Raw genomic sequence first — 17,516 nt, 5'->3', positions numbered from 1 at the left:
TACCTTGGAGAAGGGAGTGAAAAAAAAGTCAGAAATATTATATTCAAACTCAGAGCCTCATTTTGTGTCATTCTGCTCATACTCGTAATCACATTCTGTAGTTTGTTACATAAAGGCTTTCAAAATGCACGTGATCTAAACTCACAATTTTATCACACACTCCTCCCCTGGATATGTTTTATAGTCAGTTATCCAAGGCTTAGTGTTTCCACTTATGTTAGGCTTATTCCTAATAAAATACCTTTGTTCATGTTACCCTCTCTGCCGGATTAAATCTACACCATCACCCTGCATTTTTGTCCTTTTTCCCTGAACTCTGAAACAGTTCATATTCATATTCTGTGGACTGTTTAGCTCTTAAATACATACAAAATTGTATGATCATCACATTTACAAAGGTGTTTTATGACATGCATTTTTGAGAAGGTATTTTTAATGGCCTAGTAGTCCACCACAATAATTTTGTGTACAGTTATTAGAAACCTCTCTATCAAACTAAAACAAATCCTCACAATTTCAGTTAGAGCGTATGGCTTTTGTATGTATCTGTGGACTTTGAATTCACCTTTTTTTAGACTTATTTTGCTATTTTTGTAAACACGAATGCTGATTATATTCCATCTTATGGTTATTATATTGCAAATGAAGTAGTAAATGTAAAGTATTTTGTACAGTTTTTGTATTTGGTAATTACACAATAGATTTAGGTGATTAATAGTAGTAAGATTTATCATCTTCTGATTCATAGAAGAAACTCTGGCTCCTCAATAATTATTTAAAAGTTTACCTGTATTCTAAAACTAATGATCATAGCAAGATTTTAGTTTCCCTCTCTTTTGAATGAGTGCATTGGATCACAACTTTTCTAAATCCCCATTAATCTAATTCTCTGAGGACTGAGGGAGAGACACAATTCCCAAATAATTTTCATAATTTCTCAGAAGCTTGGATAGCAACATGAGAACTAAGACAGATGTAGAGATCCAGCCTTACAGGAAGTTTACATTACGAGGATTCTAAAAGAGAAGCTAGGAGTTATAAGAACTTATAGAGGATAGAATTTATACTTAATATTTGGTAATATGAAAATGTTTAGAAGAAAGAGTTAAGCCAAAATAAAATTAAAGATGAAAAAATAGAATAGTAAAATAACACAAAAATAAGGTTTAAAAAATGAGGGAAAGAGGTTAAAAGAAAGAGAATGAAAAAAAGTTAGGGGACTTTCTGGGCGGTCCAGTGGTTAGGACTCCATGCTTCCACTGCTGGGTTCACGGCTTAAATCCCTGTTAGGGATCCCACATGCTGCGAGGTGTGGCAAAATAAATAAATAAATAAATATTAAAATAAAATAAAATAAAAGAGTGAGGAAAATGTTTGCTGAGAGAAAATGTGAAGGAATCTTTAATAGGAAATGAAATTGAAAAAGGATTCTGAAATGCCTACTGTGGGGATTTGTGTTTTATTATGTAGACGGTGAAGAACTATTGAAGAATTATGAGCAATTATTTAATAAATTTCTAACAAATGGTTAGTAGTTAATAATAGCCATTTTAAAAGGTAGTAATAACAGGACATGTGTCAACATGGTGTGGGATATGAAAAAGATGATGCCTGTGTTTTTATTCTGAGTAATTGTGAGCACTGTGACAGCTTTAATTCTGATAAAAATTATAATAATAATAATACATAGATCACTTTTAGGAGCAGAGATAACTTTGGAAGGGTGTAAAGGATGATGATAATAACATGTAGATGTATTGTTGAAGTAACTTTGTAAGTTGCTGTCTCCTAGGTAAGATCCTGAAAAGTGGTTGTCATACATAAGTTGAGAAAGCCATTTCACTTGTGTATTGGGAAGAGAAAATAAGTATTCTGTCCAGAAATTTTGCAGTAAATGAAGTAGGAAGTGGAATGGTAGCCTGAAGAAGAAGGATGGCCATGAGAATACTTGTAGGATGAGCTGTAGGAGTTAACAGGCAGGTACGATGTAAAAGAGAGGAGTGGAAATTGATGGGTATCAGGGAGACATGAAGGGATAGAGTATTACTCAGCAAATTTCTTGGGGGAGTAGTATTATTATTTTTTTCAGTACTTAATCAGTTATTCCATGGCCCTTAGAAATTATGTTTCTCTTCATTACCAATCCCTTAGCCCTATCCACTAAGACCCCGTATTACTATTTTTAAAGTCCTATAAATATTTAGCAATTCTAATTTTAATAGTAAAATAAGTAATAAATACTAATTTTAGTACCTTTCTGCTCAGCACAGTAATAAATATAATCATACTAATCATTGATGATAAAGAGGATGGGATTCCTATTGTGAGATCACTTCTGACATGACTGGTTGATTGTGATGTTTCTTTAGAATCAAGGAATGTAATTTAGAATTGACCTTGGATATTTAGTGATGTGAAACCATTTCATTTCATTGAGAGGGAAGGGCAAACTCAATAGTTATGCCACTGTAGGTTTTAAAACAAGGATGATTGTTTACCAGAGGTTCTCATTTGCAGCGAAAAGATTTTCTACCATGGTAGCAAGTAAGAATTCAGATATGCTATTCTTCAGCAAAAGGAATTTCTTTTTCACTTAGTTAATACATCTAATTTCCTAAAGCTGAGTGATAATATGGAATCCTCAGTTACAGTTACAGGGGACCCTTTCAAAGCTCATCTCTGACGCTTGAAAAATGATTTAAGATATTTTAGAAGAATTGTATTGCCTCTAAGTTAAACATTAGTTTAGGCTTATTGAAGAAGTTCTCCAGAATCTTACACATTGGTTATAGCAACCATGAAGGGCCAGCTACTGTTGAACCAGAAAATCGTTCTCCATGCACACTAGATTAAGCTTAGAAAGTCAACAAATAGACTGTTACTTGTTTGCCTTAAACCTCTTTTACCCCTCTCTAAAGAAAAACACCTTAAGTCTTAAAAATTTCACTGAAGTTGAAGTCAGGAGACTTGGGGGTTCTAGCACATATTCACTGTGTGAACTTGGGCAGGTCATTCAAATTCTCTAGGCTTTAGTTTTCCTGTTTTAAAAATCAGTTCATTGGATCAAAAGCTCTCAAAAAAATTTCCACAACTCTAAGAGTCAGAGTTGTACCTTTATGTGAAAGAAGAACCCAAAACTAGGTTTCATTGGGATTCCAAGAAGGAGGGAAATAGCTGGATAAGAGAACACTGGATTTAGGGAGATATGGGGAAAAGGACCCTCAAGAGAGGAAAAGAATAGATTAGCCCAGAAAGTTCAGGAGAAGAACTTATACTTACAACACTTGTATAATACTTACTAAGTTGTATAACACAACAAGGGCTATCCTGCTAATATTATTCATACTAATTCTTCTAAGTATTTAAACCAAACTCTTGATTTTTCCATTTCTCCTGAAATTAACATGCATTTGAATTCTGCAGAATGAGTTATTACTAATAGCAGCATCTCACTGTCAATAAAATGCTACAATTTGGTTAGTTCTGCTAATATATTTCACTTTCATGTTCCACCTACCTCCTTCATAACTGGAAGAGACTACTGTGATTTTCAGAGCAAAGAAGTGTTCAGATTTTCCTTTTACCTGCACTTTCTCGTGAAGTATAAAATTTCCAAGAGAATAAAATCTGTATAAACTGGCCTACTTAGTAAATGACTTGGTTAATTAAGAGCCATTTGTGAAAGTGACCAGAGGCAGATGAAAAGATCTGAAAATAGCCATCCTGAACTTTGGGTACTGAGACTAACTCTTATAGTCTCACAAGCTTTCCCTTGAGGAAATACACTAAATCTTCTTGAGTTAAGGGTTATTGTCACGGTTTCTTGGCTCACTTAGGTATTTTTATGACCTTCATTGAATCTAAAGGTAAAGTTTTAAAGAATCATAGTAAAACAAATAAAATAAAATTATGAAATTAAAATCCAGACATGTTAACAAGAAAATAAATAATGATGCTTTAGATTTTATAGAAAGGGGATAGCTTAGAATTTGTGGAGAAAATATAGGAAAAATACCTTGACCAATAATAAGAAAGTCTCACTTATTATTATATGTCATTTTTTTTATTAAGTAGCTTTAATTACCATACAGTGGTTAAAACTGAGTTATCACAATTAATGTTCTTTAAATCAGTCATAGAAAGACATCCCAAGTGATCTCTCAGCTGTACTCATTGACTACCAAACTTTCCAGATTTTACTTGAAAGATGTCAAACATCTTTGTTATAAGTGCCCTAACTTAAGAATGAACACATTAAATAAGCTGAGATCTAAATGGAGTATCCTCCTCTAGGAAATAAGTCCCTTCAAATACTTTTAGAATTGTAGATACTTTTTTAGAATGAATCAAGAAATACTTTGAACAAAAGTATTGAAAAAAAATTGGAAAACAGGCAAATTTTGCATAATACAAAGTACCAGAGTCTATTTCTAAAATGACATTGTACAAAGTACATTAACAAAGTCTCAAAACAATTGTGTTTTAACAGTGTCATACAGTTAATCTTCCTATTTATCTAACTTAAAGTACAATTATGATGAGAATTGTTTCTTCCTCAATTTTAATGTCTACTGGTTTACATAAACCCATATTTTATCCCTTGGATCCACATAATTTCCATAAGAAATATTAATTTATTTCCAGTGATGCTTATTATCAGATACTGATGAAGTTAAATTATATATATATATAAATACATGTATATTTATGTATCGATATAAAATATCCACTTGAAAATTGAATGTAACTGTTGGTAGTAACTACAATTTAGGTTTGTAGGTTAGACAGAAACATATAACACTTTATTTTTTATGATTAACAAAAATTGCCGCAACTCTATATAAATGAAATTCTTTGATTCAACACCTTCTTTTTTATAGACTTCTCAACTTTTAAAGGCAGTAATGAAAAGGTTCGTGGGGATCACAAGGGTCTTGATAGTCCATGACATTCATCTTGTGCTCTTATCAATGAAATGTGTTATGTCATTTCCCTAGAACTTCCAACCTGTTGACTTAGCCTTCTCATTGCCACCTTCATATCTCTGTTCCTTAAAGTATATATGGCAGGATTTAAGACAGGGGTGACAACAAAGTCCACAATGGCAAAAAATGTATCCAGTGACTTAGTAGGGAAAGGCCATACGTAGAGAAACATGCATGGAAGGAAAAACAAAAACACGACAGTGATGTGAGCTGACAGAGTGAAGAATGCTTTGGATAAATCATTTGAAGAATGTTGTCGGACAGTAACCAGAATAAAGATGTATGATACAAGTAAGAGAAAGAAGGTGCCCGTAGATATGAAGCCACTGTTGGCAGTGACCACAAATTCTAGTCCATAAATATCTATGCATGCAAGTTTAATAACCCGAGGAAAATCACAATAAAAGCTCCCCACATTATTAGGTCCACAGAAAGGTAAATTTATGACAAAGACAAACTGAGTTACAGCGTGAGTCACTCCAATTATCCAAGCAGCCACTACCAAAAGCACGCATATTTTGAGATTCATAATAGTTAGATAATGGAGAGGCTTGCAGATTGCTGTGTACCTGTCATAGGCCATGGCTATGAGCAGCACCATCTCTACTCCTCCTGTGACATGGATAAAGAACATTTGTATCATGCACTTGTGGAAGGAGATGATTTTACAGTCACTGAAAAGGTCAGAGATCATCCTAGGAACTGTGGTAGATGAAAGGCCCAGGTCAATGACTGATAGGTTGGCCAGCAGAATATACATGGGGGTGTGTAGGTGAGAATCGAAAATCACTGTGAACACAATGAAGAGGTTTCCCAGGATAATCCCCAAGTAGAATATAGAGAAGAAGAAAAAAAGTAAAAACTGCATTCCCAAGGATTGTGTAAGTCCCAGTAACACAAATTCAGTTACCACAGAGCCATTTACTTGGTCCATTGAATCATAAAGAAGGGAAGACTGTCAAGTAATCTGAAATCAAAGAAAGGAGGAATCAATTTAGAGGTACCGAAAATGTTGTGTTAAAGTTGATAATTTAAAATTGGTTCTTTTACTTAATTGATAATAGAGTACTTACAAAATAATGGGAACCCAAGATATAAAACATTGAATACAGCAAAGCTGCGCTCAGAGTCAGTCTGTTGCTTTAAATGCTCCCATTTATTTATGTGAAGTAATCAGACAACTTATAGAGTTAGGAAAGAATGCACAACATAAACTCAAGGAATTCAAGTGAAGGAAAATAATAGAAATTAAAAACAAAAAAATAAATATTGAATATCAGAAAATTGGAAGAGTGTGTATGAGCATATAAAATGGTTTTAAAAAATAAAAAATAGACAACCTTTTAAATATATAATTAAGAATAATAAAATTAAAGTTAGAAATGTGTATAGAAATGCATAATAACAGTTAAGATACCTCTGAAGGCTATTTCCTACATGTACTTACAAACCATCTACTTAAACCACTACATGAACCATATGTGAATTTGAAATACTATAGACAGACAAAAAGTTGATATCTTCATAATATAAAAAAAGTTCAAACCATTTAATAAAACCTCTGAGACCTAACAGATAAGTGGACAAATGATATGAAGAGAGAATTCAGAAATGTAAACTATATATGTATATATGTGTGTATATATTTCTTCCTCAAAAATCAAAGATAAAATATAATACTATTATTTTTCTATTAAGTTAGAAAAAAGTTTTACAATTATTATTATCAAGCCAACAAAGACCCATTGAAATAGGCACCTTCATACACTGCTGATAGACTGATTTAAGATTAAAGAAAATATTTTGAAATCATGTGTCAAATATCTTGAATCCTACCATTTAGTATAATAATACTCCTTATGGAATTCTATTTGTACAGAAAAAGTTTTTTTGCACAAAAAATGTTTATCATACTTTAGAGTTGGTAAAACTTCGAACAATTTAAATGTCAAACATTAGGTTTAATTCTGTTATAATATATGTACATGAGGGAAATATTACCGTTATGAAAATAAATGTTAATAGAAATTTATAATAGCATTAGGAAGATTTTTATTTATAATATTAAATGCAAAAAAGTAAACAGAATGAATAGTACAGTAGTTGCTTTTGATTTTTTTAGAGCTTGAAAAGTCCTTTAGATTTTGAAATATCTTTCAGTATGCATATTATATTTATATTAGATTTTTTGATAAAAACATCAAAGAGCATGGAGAGTTAAAGGTATGGTTTATTAAGAATGTTTGAAAACAAAGATTCACTTATAATTATTAGAAGACAAACTAACTGGGGAAATAAAGACTCTAGTTCTCTCATCCAGTTAGAGATTTTTATAATATGTCAGAATTGATTTACAGGTGATATTATTAAGGTGGAATATAGTGAAATAAGTATAGTGTCCTGATGGAGCTGGGGTTTGATTGTGGAAATAGGAAAGGTTTGATTCATTTCCTATTTCCTATTATTGTTTTTGTTACCTCTTGATTAATTTTCATATAATCTTCTACCTTCTCTCACCTAAATGTTCTCCTAAATATCCTTCCTGGCATTTTCTCTGAAAACTATGTTTAACCATTTTCAATTTATTCATTCTACTATCATTGGATTTTTCATCCATATTTAAATCACCAAGGTCTCAGGGGCATAAGGACAAAGGATTTGGGGAGGAGAAATTTAATCTAGGGAGGATTGTAGAGTTAAGAAAGTTACGCCTGGAAGATTTCATGGCAATACCCTCTATTCTGCTGAGCAGAAGGTGTTTGGTAGCTTCCTGATCTCGCTATCTAATTCAGTGTCTTTAGAGAAATAAAGTTGAAGCTGAAGAATCATGTTGATTGCTTACAATCAAATGTTTTATCCTATAAAACTAAAATAAAACATATAAACACAATACTTCAGGACTCTCATCATGAAATTGGGTATTTCATTTTATAAAAACAATTAAAGTCTCTAAGTTAATTTGTCAGGTTTGGAAATTTCCATTACTATTAGGTTAGTACTGCTGGAATGGTGTTTGTCCTGGAATATGTGGTAATTAAGTGTTTTAAAGAGGAAAATCCAAAAGTGTAGGAGCCTATTAGGCTGAAGGCAGAACTTCCATTTGTAAAATGTAATTTAATTTGTTTACAATCTTTAGTCATTCTAAAAGAGATAATTATAATACAAAACATGGAACTATGAGCATAATCAGTGTGGTGAAGTCAGAGTCAATAGCGTGTCTAAAGAACTGGCAGGAAAGAAGACCTAAAGAAAGAGGAAGAATGAAGATGGATTAGAAAGGGAGTAGGAGAACAAAAGGGAGGTAGAGGAGGGGATAATGAGAGTCCTAAAGGACAAATAAAGAAGATAAAATGATGATTAAAAGAGGCACTGATGGGATGTTGTACATCTTTGCTGAGGTTGCCTGTCATGATTTAAATCAACACACATCAATACATTATGAACACCTATGAGTGTGGACTTTATTTGGGTTTTCATTCACTGTGTTAGTACATTTTGACTGGAAGGATGGAAAGTAATAATAAGCTGTACGGAAAGTAGTCACTGATATGAAGAAAAGTTAAGACTTTAAGCATATAAATAATGGATGTGGCAATGGGGTTTAGTAGGATGGAATGGGTAGTTGGGCATGGTGGTTCAGATGACAGGTGAGTCACCTCTAAAAAATTAGGAAGTAACTGATCGAAAACATCTTTCTAACCCCCAGTCAGTATTTTACTTTCCCACGTTCTAATATTTATAGCTTTTCATAAATGTAAAACTAAAGTTCATTATGTAGGGACACTTTCTGCTTTGTCCAACACTGTGTCATTTGACCAAAACAAGTTGGTGCATAGAAAAAGCTCAAGGAATATTCGAAGCATGAATTGTCTAGAAATAAGCACTAGATTGTTCATATGAGAAACAAAATCATAGTCCTCACAAATACGTAGACAAATTGAAGTTAATATACCTTATCTACAAGTTTGTACTTCTAGGTGAAAACCCAGTTATATATATAAAAACGTATTTAAGATAAGTGAAGAGGGGTCCACCCATTCTTTTTATAAACATCTGGAATTAGTATGTATCATCGTTGAAGAAGTCCTGATGACCTGAGAGTGCTTGTTTGGAGAAAAAGACCACATACTTGGTTTCTCTGCCTTCTTAGGAAACACTGATGACTGTGAAGTTCCCAAGAGTTTTTCAGAAGTCAAGTCCCCATAGAATTTGCCATCTCTCCTATTGAAGATTTAAAATTTATCAGTTATCCAGGGCCTGGAGAGACACATCTTTAAACAAGCAATGTAGATATATATTAAACAAAAAAAGATTATTAGAATTATAGGTTTGTATAGAAGTGGGAAAGAACTTTGAGATTATCTTGTCCAGTTACTTCATTTTACAGATGGAGAAACAACCCAGTGAGGTTCAATGGCCAGTGTGTTCGCAGCAATACATTCACAGAGCTAGCACTAGAAGCCAGCCTAACTTCAGTCCAATGATCCTCCTCAATAATGCTCTATACCTCCTTGTAGAAAAAGTCATTAAAAAGCTAGAATTATTTATATTTGACAGGATTACTCTAACCTAATTGGAAGAACCCTATTCATCTCTGAGTTCTCTTTTCATTTAAAATAAAATTGGCTTTTCCTTCCTGAAAGACTATTTTCTTTTTCATTGGATCTAGCTCTTCCCAATCCCCTTTCCTATTTCTTCAAACAAACTGGCCAGTCCTTGAGCAGTTCTCTTTCAGAACTTATAGCCACCAGCTCCTCAGTACCATTCCCTGGCACAAGGCCAGAATCCTTTTTGAATCTTATCATAGTCTCTTAGCCAAGGCATTGACTGGAACCTTCAAATTCAGAGGAAAGTAATGATGAAGAGAGGGAAGCACACCAGAATCCTGGAGGTTGAGGACTGAGATTTCCTTCTTTTTAAAAATGGAATTTGGTCCTCAAATAGGGGAGGAATAGGTGAGTCCAGATGTCTGTTTTACACAATGGAAAATGAAGTTTAAAATGAGTTGGAAAGCACAAAAGTCAGAAACATGTAAATCTTGAAAAAATCTTCACATTAAGGAGATTAAATATCAAAGGGCATGCGTGTGTACGTGGAATTAATTTTATAAGACAATGCAATTCAGTGATTGAAATTTGATAATTGGAGAGAGATGGTACAGAATGAAAGGACAAAAGTGCTTCAGAAAGAAGAAAACTTCTGACACAGTATTTTACAGAGGAGCATAAATTGAAGGGGGGTTGAGGAGGATAGGGAGAGGGAAGCAACCATGACAGGGAAAGTTTTATAATTTAAAAGCATCTTTCCTACTTGCCTGTTCAGTCACAGGATGTGTATTTTTAGGAGAAGAGAAATTCAGAGAGCTTACTCTTCATCTCTGTAAATAATCACTCCTACCCCTTATATATAGACAAAGCTATATATAAGATACTCCATAATGGGAAAGAACCTAATTAGTTGCGCAGGAGAGTGACCCACTGCTGCTGCAGAGATGGCCACTACCCAGCCCATTATTAGTTTCTCTTGGGGACTAAATCTTTGAGTCACACAGGTTTCCTCAAGAGAGAAATATTGAAAGAATTGTCTGGTGATGAAACACAGGAAAAGAGGGAAGGTTTTGAGGTAGTATGTTGGAGTGTATTTTAAAAAATCCCTATTTAGGGTGGATGATCTTGGGGTATGAATTGCTTGGGGTGACTAAGATGAGGGTGTGAAAATATGTTCTGAGCAGACAGGATATTCATATTACCATGGATGAAACTTGAAGAAATAAGTCTAAACTCTTAATATGTAAAGATAATTCTTATAATTCATAAGAGGAGAATAAATTAATCATTTTCCTGTTTTTAATTATAGAAGATGTTTATCTGTGACTGTCTACCTGTGCTCCTAAACTTTGGAACGTTGGGGATGAAGGTCTTCTTGAATGCTTTTGAACTTAATTTTTCCAGAGTTGACTGGATACAAGTAAATTTTGTATTTTATAGGATCAATATCTTAAGAGAAATTTAATTGGATCAATTTCTTAAGAGATTTATTGGATCAATAAATCAATCTGATCTCCAGGTTATCAGTTTGACCTCCAGGTTATCATGGAGGGCTCAAGGTATCACAGCTCTATCTTTGTTTTATTTATTTTAGAGATGTATTTCATTTTCTCCTGTTCAGAAACAAGGGAAAATGATATTCTCTAGAATAGCTGCAGAATAATGGCTGGTATCAAATTCATTTTTGTAAAATAGTGACATTCCAAATTGGTGAAGAATTTCCCTTGTTTCCCTTTCCCTACACCCACCCAGGGCTCATTTGCAACATTGTGAGCAGTACAGAGCTCTGTAAATCTTTCTACCATGTCAATATGATCCTGTCCTAATGTGCCTTTGTTCTAAGTGGGAGACTGGGGTACCAGGCAAAACAGCATATTAAGATGAATGAGGTAGTATATAGGCAGAAATAATGTCCTAGGAAGTTGGCCAGCTAGGCACAGAGCATCTCCTGGGACTGTTTGAGGGCTATGTCCTGGGGCATACATCACGGGTTTGTTTGGCAGTGGAGAAGACTCCTGTGCCAACAGAAGAGCAGGAGTTGTTAATGTAGAGTTCATGAGACCTGGAGTATCAGAGAGGACTGAGACCAATGATTTACAGGCTGCCTAAGCTGAGATTGGTTCAAGATTTGAATCAGCCAAGCCTGCAAAAAGAACTCATCAGTAGATTTCACAGTAGATTTCAATTCTACTTGAAATAGAGGCATAAAAAATTAATATGGAGAGAAAAGGAGAAAGAAAAGGGGAGGAAGTTCTTTAAACCTATGATCTTTGAACAAATGTAAAAAGAAAGCCCAAACACTATGTAACAAATTATTCACATTGCTAATTTTTTATCCTTTTCTGGGTTTACTAATTTATTTAATGACAAATGTTTATTGAGCATTTTCTATAGTATTGTTACTGATACAGATGTTATAGCAGTAAACATGATGGACACAGCCCCTCCTCTCACAGAACTTAGTGTAAAGAGGAAGACATACATTGAATAAGAAATTATGAGTGTAATTAATGCTACGAAAGTGGTAATAGGGAGTGCTATAATAATACACAATGAAAGGAGAGCTCTTGGACCTAGGTCCTAGGAATTTTTCTCTGGTAAAATGATGTTTAAACTGAAATTTGAAGAATGAATAGATGTTAATAGGTGAAGCATGAAGGACACGTGTTTCAGATGGAATGATTATCCAGTGCAAAGCTTCAGAGATAAGAGAGTTTGAAGTTTTTAGGCAAGTTAAACAAAACAAAACAAAACAAAACACCAAATTGTCTTTGGAATTTCAGGGAAAGAGCATGTTGTTCTCTAAGGCTGGAGAGGGGGGTGGGAACCAGTTCTCTGATGGCTTGATAAACTTTGAAAGGAAGTTAGTGTTTTAATTACAGGGCAGTGGCAAGTACGTTAAGGTTCCTGAGCAAAACATTTACATGCTTAGATTTATATTTTTAAAAATCTCTTTTACTGAAGTGAAGACAATGGGAATTGAAGAAAATGAGATTTGAAATGTGAAGATCACATAGTTGACTTAATATTCTATTCCAAAAATGACATGTGAAGCCTTCGAGGAGAATGGTAACACTGTAGAAGAAAATAAGGGGACATATTTAAGGGGTGTTTATAAAATGGAATTAATAGCACTTGATGATTTATTGAATATTGAGGATCAGAGGGAGGGAGGAATCCATTATTACTCCAGATTTTGGGTTGAGCAATGGGGTAAGTATTGGTTCCATTTATTGTGACCTTGAAAGAAGAGTAGGTTTTAGGAGGAGACAGTTTAGTTTTTGACTTGTTGAGTGGGCGTTGCCTGTGAAGCATCTAAGTAAGTAGGCAGTTAGATTTGTGGATTAGGAACTCAAGAACTAGTACCCTAGATTTGAGAGCCCCTAGCTAAAAGCTAGACATAGTAATTAAAGCCATGGGAATGGATACCACCTAGGGACAGCATATAAAGTGAGAACAGGCCAAAGATGCAATTCTGAGGAATACTAAGTTTGTTGGTTGAGCAGATGAGGGAAATTCAACAAACAGATACTAGGAAGGAATTACCCAAGAGGTAGGAGGAAATCCAGGAGATTGTAGTGTTTCAGAAGCCCAGTAGAGTATTTGAAGGAGGGAGTTGTCAGCAATAATTAAGTAAAAAAGAAATTCCTGTCCAGATGAATAACAAAACATTAAAAAGAAGTATTATTGACTTATTTATATAGAGGAAGCCAGTGATGTTTTTGCAGATTCCTGGAAAAACACAAGACAAAAAACAAACAAAAAAAAACACATAGGCATTTGATTCTTTTAATTGAGCAGATTTTGTTTACAGAGTAGTAGAAACAGATACATGAAAAAGTTATGTGTAACTTCAACAAAGCTTTTATTCCAGATGTATAAATGCTTAATTAAATTGAATATGCCTCACCACTTTTGGCTTTACATTTATCCCAGGCTATCAAACACAGATACATAAACTCTTTGGGGATTTTTTTGACAGACCAGGAAACTGTATTCAAGGGAACCAGGACCTCTAAACACACATCCTTGGGTAATTATTATCTTCTGAAACAGCTATTATTTCTATGCCTTAAAAAAAATAAACTGGGCTGATTGAATATTAGAAGGTCTTCATTTTCAGAATAGGGAAACAGAAAAAAGGGCAAAAATTTTTAGTCTGTGTTTATCTAAAGTATTGATAATGTTAAAGAAATTCTCTACCTGCAATCATTCAAATCTAAACATGAAACTGAAATAACATCCTAAACTGAAAAAGCTCAAGGTATAGTCAAGTTTTGAGTTCAGGGCTTACCATAAGTAATACGTAGTTGATTTTATTCTTATTCTAAATTAAACTAAAATTAAAATAGAAATTTAAACAATAGACTTTGTATATGATTTACCCAAACTTACATTTTATTTATTTAATGTATAAGCTTACTATGAGACATAGTTATCAATTTTTGAGGTATTTATTTATAATTGAGAGTAATTACAATTAGCAAGTCTCAGGAAACGTCACCCAGAAAATGGTATTTGAATGTTAGGTTTACACCTGGAAATCAGCTCAGTTTTCTATTCTCATCTCTCTTCTCTGTGAAAGTAGATGAAGTCAATTTATTCCCTGTGATTGGCAAAATAACGTCACCTCTGACTTAACAATCAATTGCTACAGGTGAACCTTTGTTGAACTATCTTTTCAAAGTAATTCTTACCATAGTAATGATGACAGTCACATGACTCTGAATGTTTTGGTGAGCCTGAAGCATCTGTACTCTAGATCAGCTCCATTCATTATGAGATCCCACTAGAACCTACAATCCGTTTGCCCAGTCTTCTCATGGCAACTCTCATGTCTTTGTTTCTTAATGTATAGATGGCAGGATTCAAGACAGGGGCAATGGCAAAGTCAGCAATAAACAAATACTTATCCAGTGATGTTGTAGGGAAAGGCCACACATAGAGAAACATGCATGGCATAAAAAACAAAATTACTACAGTAATGTGAGCTGACAATGTGACAAACGCTTTGGATAAATCTCCTGAAGAACGTTTCCAGACAGTGACCAAAATGAAAATGTAAGATATAATTAAAGAGAAGAAGGCAGCCATGGATATAAACCCACTGTTAGCAATGATTACAAACTCTAGCTTGTAAGTGTCTACACAAGCAAGTTTCATGACCCGGGGAAAATCACAATAAAAACTATCTACTTTATTAGGGCCACAAAAAGGCAAGTTTATGACAAAAACAAACTGAGAGACAGCATGGATTATTCCCACTATCCAGGCAGCCACTACAAAGGAAACACACATTTTGGGGCTCATAATTGTCAGGTAGTGGAGAGGCTTGCAGATTGCAATATACCTGTCATATGCCATGGCTATGAGCAGCACCATCTCAGCTCCACCCATGATGTGAATAAAAAATATCTGTGTCATGCATTTTGGAAAAGAAATGATGTTGCAGTTAGTAGAAAGATCAGAGATCATTTTGGGGACCGTGGTAGAGGAAAGACCTAGATCAAGAAGAGAGAGGTTGGCCAAGAGGAAGTACATGGGGGAGTGTAAATGAGAGTCAATAATTACTGTGAACACAATGAAGAAGTTCCCCAGGATAATTCCCATGTAGAACACAAAGAAGAACCAAAAGAGAAAAAGATGCATTTCCCATGAATTTGAAAGTCCAATTAATACAAATTCAGATACCACAGAGTTATTTACTCCATCCATTGAATCAATCAGTAGAGAAGAAACTGAAGTATTCTGAAGGTAGAAAATAAGAAAGAATTGAGAAATACAAGTACCAAAAATTAATACACTGTTTGCCTATCAATGATACTGTGGAAAATATGTCATAAATGCCAAAATATGAAATTAGAAAACATACAGAGAGGGCAGGAGAAGGGAGGATAAATGAGTAGGAGAAATAAGATAATCAAAAGTTAGCCCAGAGAGACAAGGAAAGAAATCATGTGGAAATATGGCAGGTAATGTGAAGCAATTAGGAACAAAGAGTAACATTTTCCTAGCAGAGAGCTTCTTTACCAAGCCTATTGTGCAATAATTTTGGCTTCTTCAGTCCGGTTCACATATATTTAACATAACATCTTCCATATCATGAATAATCAGTCATATTTGGAGTGTTCGAACTCTTAATCACATTTGTCCACACATACTCGAGGAGAATGTACTCTCTGATTATTCTTTTACTTCACAGTTGAGAAATCTCAGGCATTAATCACACATAGAATAGTTACTAACCAATGAGGGAATGAATGTTGAACCTAAGATGGTAGCATAAAATGAAAAATTTTATTTCTCTGACCATCTCCAACACTTATGATTGCAACCAGTCACTTGGAGAATTAAGATACACTTTAAATCAAGGGAAACTCCAAACTCCAAACAAGGAGTGTCAGAAAATTCAAAAAGAGGGCTTTTTAGTACTTTGCTAGGACTGAGAGAAGTTTTGTGCTTTGAAAGCTCTCTTATAGGATTGATGACTGGCAATTCAAATATGAAACTGAGAAATAATGATGTCTTCACTGAAACAAAATATTTAGTCGTGATACACTAAGAACATGTAAAAACTATAGACCATTAAGGTCATGACACCTTGTCTTCAAATATTTGAAGCTTAGTTCTGCTAAAATGCTATTTGAAGGTGAATGAAATTGCTATCAACAACTTTTTAAGAGAGAATATCTATTATCACTACAAATAAGTAGAAAGATTGAAGATGTCTATCTATAACATATTTGAAGCCATTCATTATCCAATCTAAGGAGAAAAAATAGAATTATATTTAAAAGAGATAAGGTATGAGAAGGTATGCAGAAAGGAGAAGTTGATAAGATTGTTACCAAAATGAATATGGCCATTATAAATAATGCAAATTTAGATTTGTTGGGACTTCCTGGCCGTCCAGTAGTTAAGAATCTGTGCTTCCAATGCAGGGGGCGCTTTTGATCCCAGATTGGGGAACTAAGATGCTACGTGCTGAGGTGCAGCAAAAAAAAAAAAAAAAAATTATTTTCTGACGTGTCCACTAAATTAAGTGTCAAAAATTGGTTAGAAATGAGAGTCTTATGTGATATGCTCTTGTTATGTATACACTACAAAAATACTTAGGTATATATGATAACGTCTCAAGAAGATCACTTTGGATAATGACACTTTAGGTAATTTTAATATTAAAAAGTTTGAACATCTGTATTTTGTATTTTTCTTTATTGGTCATGTTTTTGTAATGAAAAATTATGAAAAAAAATGAAAGGAAAGCAACAGGAGAGAGAATGGCAAGAAAAGGAAAAAGAAGAACAGATTTATAGAAGGAGGGAAGTATTTATATATGTGATAGAGTATTATTATGATTTTTGGCACTAGTTTCATAGTTTTACTAGCCCTGGTTAAACATCATTTCTTGGTCAGTGAATGACAATTACCTACTGTACTATGATTAAAACCCTGGGTGTTTCATGTCAAATTTGACCAGATATGTGCATGCTTCCTCATCTAGAGAAAAATTAGTGTATGTGACATTTTATAGAATCCTGGAATATCTGTTATTTGGAATAGATAAATCATACACTGAAAACAGTGCAAATGCACTAATAACCCCCCACCTACCCCACTTTAGTGTACCAACTGGATTTTATTCTTTCTAATATTCCCTTATACTTTCTAAAACAGATAAGAAATACATCTGAAGATAAAAGCTAAAAATGTGTAGCAAAATGTATCTGAAGAGAAAAGCTAAAAATGTGTAGTGAAATCAGACTTACCTAATTTTGCATACATTGTGTTATACTGATTCATCTGTTTAAAGAGGATCCCATCTTCTATTCAAGACTTATGAGCAATTGGTTCTAACAATTAGTTAGTTAATCCTGAAACACTGAGTTCATGCTTAGAGCATTAGGGAACAGTGCATTCAAACCAGCTGAAAAAAAACACTTAGCTATTTTGCTTTCTTACAAAACATTAAAGAATCAGAAAT

The 17,516-nt window shown here is 33.8% G+C and overlaps 2 protein-coding genes across 2 annotated transcripts; both read right to left on the bottom strand.

The window, feature by feature from the left end:
- Positions 1–4,980: 4,980 nt before the first annotated feature.
- On the bottom strand, positions 4,981–5,919 carry LOC130846499 (olfactory receptor 4F6-like). Its single transcript, XM_057724782.1, has one exon. The coding sequence runs from the start codon at positions 5,917–5,919 to the stop codon at positions 4,981–4,983; it is 939 nt and encodes a 312-aa protein (XP_057580765.1).
- An 8,389-nt stretch (positions 5,920–14,308) lies between these two features.
- Positions 14,309–15,247, bottom strand: LOC130846217 (olfactory receptor 4F15-like). The gene has a single exon (XM_057724308.1). The coding sequence runs from the start codon at positions 15,245–15,247 to the stop codon at positions 14,309–14,311; it is 939 nt and encodes a 312-aa protein (XP_057580291.1).
- Between the last annotated feature and the right edge of the window lie 2,269 nt (positions 15,248–17,516).

This window comes from Hippopotamus amphibius, chromosome 2, assembly GCF_030028045.1.
Source record: "Hippopotamus amphibius kiboko isolate mHipAmp2 chromosome 2, mHipAmp2.hap2, whole genome shotgun sequence".
Lineage (NCBI taxonomy): Eukaryota > Metazoa > Chordata > Mammalia > Artiodactyla > Hippopotamidae > Hippopotamus > Hippopotamus amphibius.
This window is presented reverse-complemented; position numbering and strand designations above follow the sequence as displayed.

What these genes read in the sequence shown, in the direction of transcription:
- LOC130846499 (XM_057724782.1), bottom strand. Translation starts at nt 5,919, where the DNA reads ATGGACCAAGTAAATGGCTCTGTGGTAACTGAATTTGTGTTACTGGGA.
- LOC130846217 (XM_057724308.1), bottom strand. Translation starts at nt 15,247, where the DNA reads ATGGATGGAGTAAATAACTCTGTGGTATCTGAATTTGTATTAATTGGA.